Below are 2,871 nucleotides of genomic sequence, written 5' to 3'. Positions count from 1 at the left end.
GCCGCGCCGCGCTTGCGCGCCGCGAGGGACGCCTCTATGCTCGCCGGGTCGGCCCACCTTTCCAGGTCCCCATAGAGCCGCGCCGCCGCCGCGGGCGCCGCCGCGCCGGCGCCGCTGTACACCGCCGTCAGCCGGCCGCTCCGCGGGTCCCGCACGAACTCGACGTCCCACCCCGCGCAGCCGCCGCCGCCGCGGCTGGAGGGCGGCGCGGCGGCGGAAGAGCCGGGGCCCGCGGCGGCGGCGGCGGTCATGACCTCCTCTAGGGGTCTGCCGTAATACAGGGCTGTCTTTGCCAGCACGACGGCATCATCGGTAGGAGGCAGGCCGGCGAGCACGGCCTCTGCGTACTCTGCGAAAGAGCCGCCGGCGCCGCCAACCCCGCCGCCGCCGCTGACAGGGCTTCCCCTGCTGGGCATGTTCTCACCAGCCCCACTGCCTGCTGGCGCATGCTGCTGCTGCTGCCGCTGCTGCTGCTGCTGCCAACGCCAGGGATCGTGCGGCTGGTGGCGGTGCTGCTGCTGCCACGCCTCCCAGATAGGTGCAGGCGGCGCTCGGGGCGCGCCCCCGCCCCCGCCCCCGCCGCCGCCGCTGCCGCAGCCGGGCGCCACGCTCCGCAGCGCCGGGGGCCAGTGGGCGGCGGCAGCCCGCCAGGCTGCGAGGAGGGGGCCGTCCCCCAGCACCACGGCCAGCTCCACGCCCTGGAGTTGGCCGCCGCCGGCGATGGGGTCACCTTGCGCCACGTGCTGCTGTTGCTGCCGCTGGGTGTCCTCGACTTGCTGCTGCTCCTGCTGTTGCTGCTGCTGCTGCTGCTCCTGCTGCTGCTGCTCCTGCTGCTGCTGCTGCTGCTGCTGCTGCTGCTGCTCCCAAGATTCGTGCTGCACTTCACGGCCCTGCTGAGGCGGCTCAGGCCGCAGGCTGTCGCTTTGGCGTTCTGGGGCTTCCGCCTCGACCACCGCAGTGGCAGGCGCGGGCGCCGCACAGCTCGGCGATTCCTCACCCCTTGTCACCCCTGTCACCCCTTCGGGCGCCTGGCCGTCGCCACTTGGCCCGCGCCGCTCCCCTTCAGGGCCCGGCCCTTCCAGCTGGCCCTCTGCCCGCTGCTCGTCGGTGCAGCTGCCGTGTCCCGCATCGGCGCCGCTGCACGTCGCAGCGCCCCCCTTGTGATCGTCCACCACTGGCAACAGCCGCAGGTCCATGGGGAGGTGCTGCCGCCACCCGCGCAGCTCCGCGGCCGTGAAGGGGCCGCGCCTGACGCCAGAGGGGTCCAAGTAGCAGTAGCGCGCCGCCGCTGCGCCGCCCGGCGCGACGGGCGCCCCCGCTGCCGCCGGCGCTATCGCTGCGGGAGGCGCGGCCGGCGTTGCGGCCTGGACGAGCGGCCGCGGCGGTGCAGGAGGCTCCCACTGCGTGATGCCGGCGGCAGCGTTGTAGTAGTAGTGTGCCTGGTGGGTCGTGTCCCACGCGCTCAACCAGCCCGGAGGCAGCGGCGCTGTCGCGTCCTGCTGCATCAGAGACGTTCTGGGCCCCGGCAGCTATGCCACGACGGTGCTGACACGCGTCAAAGCGCTCTTTCAATCAACTTGCTTTTCAACATCACCCAAAGGGCTAGAATTCGCGAAACATCGATCTACACTGTGCGAGCGGTGTCGGCTGCATACTGTTTGCAACACAACCACGTGAGCAATTAATAGATTCAATTAGGGACTGATTGAACGACTAGGCTGACGAGACCGTGATCCCAGTGGATGTCTTTGCAGCAGAGCCAACGGTGCTTGCCCTGGTCAACCCTTCCACGCTGAACAGAAATTCAGACCCCTGTACACGCATACGCTACTTTATGGGTGTTGATTTTTGACACAGCCTTGTGTTACATCAACACTGAGCCTCAGCCGCCCCCCGCCTGCTGCTGCCCCTGCTCGCCGCCACCGTCGCCCTCGCCCGTGTGCATGAAGTTCTCCCTGCGAGGGCGGGGTGCAAGAACCCACGAGGGGGTCACAGCACAGTCAGCGGCAGCCCAAATCTCTTCCCACCGCTCCACTCCACCACTAATTCTCATCACCCCTGCCTGTGCCTCAAGGGCACCACACCCTGTGCCGGGCCACTCCCCGCGGTCCTAGTCCGCTGCGCGACCCCCCCCCCTCAGGCCGGTCGACCCCAAGATAGCCTTCCTGCCAGTCCAGCCCCACCAGCCCCCGCCCTTGCCTGTAGTTGTACTGGTAGAACTGGTCCACGTTGGCCAGGATGCTGAACACAGTGCCGGCCATCTTGCACTCCCGCAGGTCCTGAGAGATGCGCAGGACGGCAGGGATGGGTGATGCTCGAGGTCCGGTGTCACGCTAGCATCAAAGTCAAAGCAGTGATGCTTGTCAAAGCAGCAGCAGAAGGGCTGATGATAGCAGAGAGGGGCCGCAAAGCGGGCGATGGCTCTGCGCCATGCGTCCATCGCCAAAGGCACGGCCGCAGGCCCCCCTCCAGGGCGGGGCCACAACCTCAGCCTCTGCGGCCGCCCGTTTTACCAGCGCCGATCACCACCTTCAGCGCGCTGCCGGCGTGCGGGACGACAAACGCCTGCTGCTGCTCCTCGCATCAACAGCCTCATGGCCCCTTCCCCTGCCGGGCGTCCCTCGTCCCCCTCCCCTCCCCTCGCCACCCTCGCCCCAGCCGACCTTGAGCGTGATCGCCCCCTGCCGCGCCGGCGCGGCCATGTCCACTATCTCGTCCAGCACGTCGTGGACCGCCAGGTCAGCGTACTCCCCCATGGCCACCCACATGACGTGGATCTCGCGGAAGAAGGTGTACAGGTCAGAGTGCGTCAGGCAGCCCTGGGGTGCGGGCGGCGGGGGAGGGGGTTTGGGGGCGGACACGGCGTGGCGG

At 69.3% G+C, this 2,871-nt stretch overlaps 2 protein-coding genes across 2 annotated transcripts in view; both read right to left on the bottom strand.

Annotated features, from left to right (window-relative positions):
* Positions 1–57: 57 nt before the first annotated feature.
* On the bottom strand, positions 58–1,505 carry MNEG_13969 (hypothetical protein; the record flags this gene model as incomplete). The annotated part of the gene is made up of 1 exon (XM_014037560.1): positions 58–1,505. A coding segment is annotated over one exon (1,448 nt), but the record flags the coding sequence as incomplete, so codon positions are not given.
* Positions 1,506–1,882: 377 nt separating this feature from the next.
* Positions 1,883–2,871, bottom strand: part of MNEG_13968 (Serine/threonine-protein phosphatase 2Aregulatory subunit B'' subunit gamma) — a gene marked incomplete at both ends in the record, with an annotated part of 2,965 nt that continues 1,976 nt past the window's right edge. Inside the window, 3 exons of the mRNA XM_014037559.1 lie at positions 1,883–1,955; positions 2,212–2,279; positions 2,664–2,819. Of these exons, the coding sequence (XP_013893013.1) occupies positions 1,883–1,955; positions 2,212–2,279; positions 2,664–2,819 (297 nt within the window). The remainder of the gene's footprint in view (positions 1,956–2,211; positions 2,280–2,663; positions 2,820–2,871) is intronic.

Source organism: Monoraphidium neglectum (assembly GCF_000611645.1).
Source record: "Monoraphidium neglectum strain SAG 48.87 unplaced genomic scaffold scaffold04170, whole genome shotgun sequence".
Taxonomy (NCBI): Eukaryota; Viridiplantae; Chlorophyta; class Chlorophyceae; order Sphaeropleales; family Selenastraceae; genus Monoraphidium; species Monoraphidium neglectum.
This window is presented reverse-complemented; position numbering and strand designations above follow the sequence as displayed.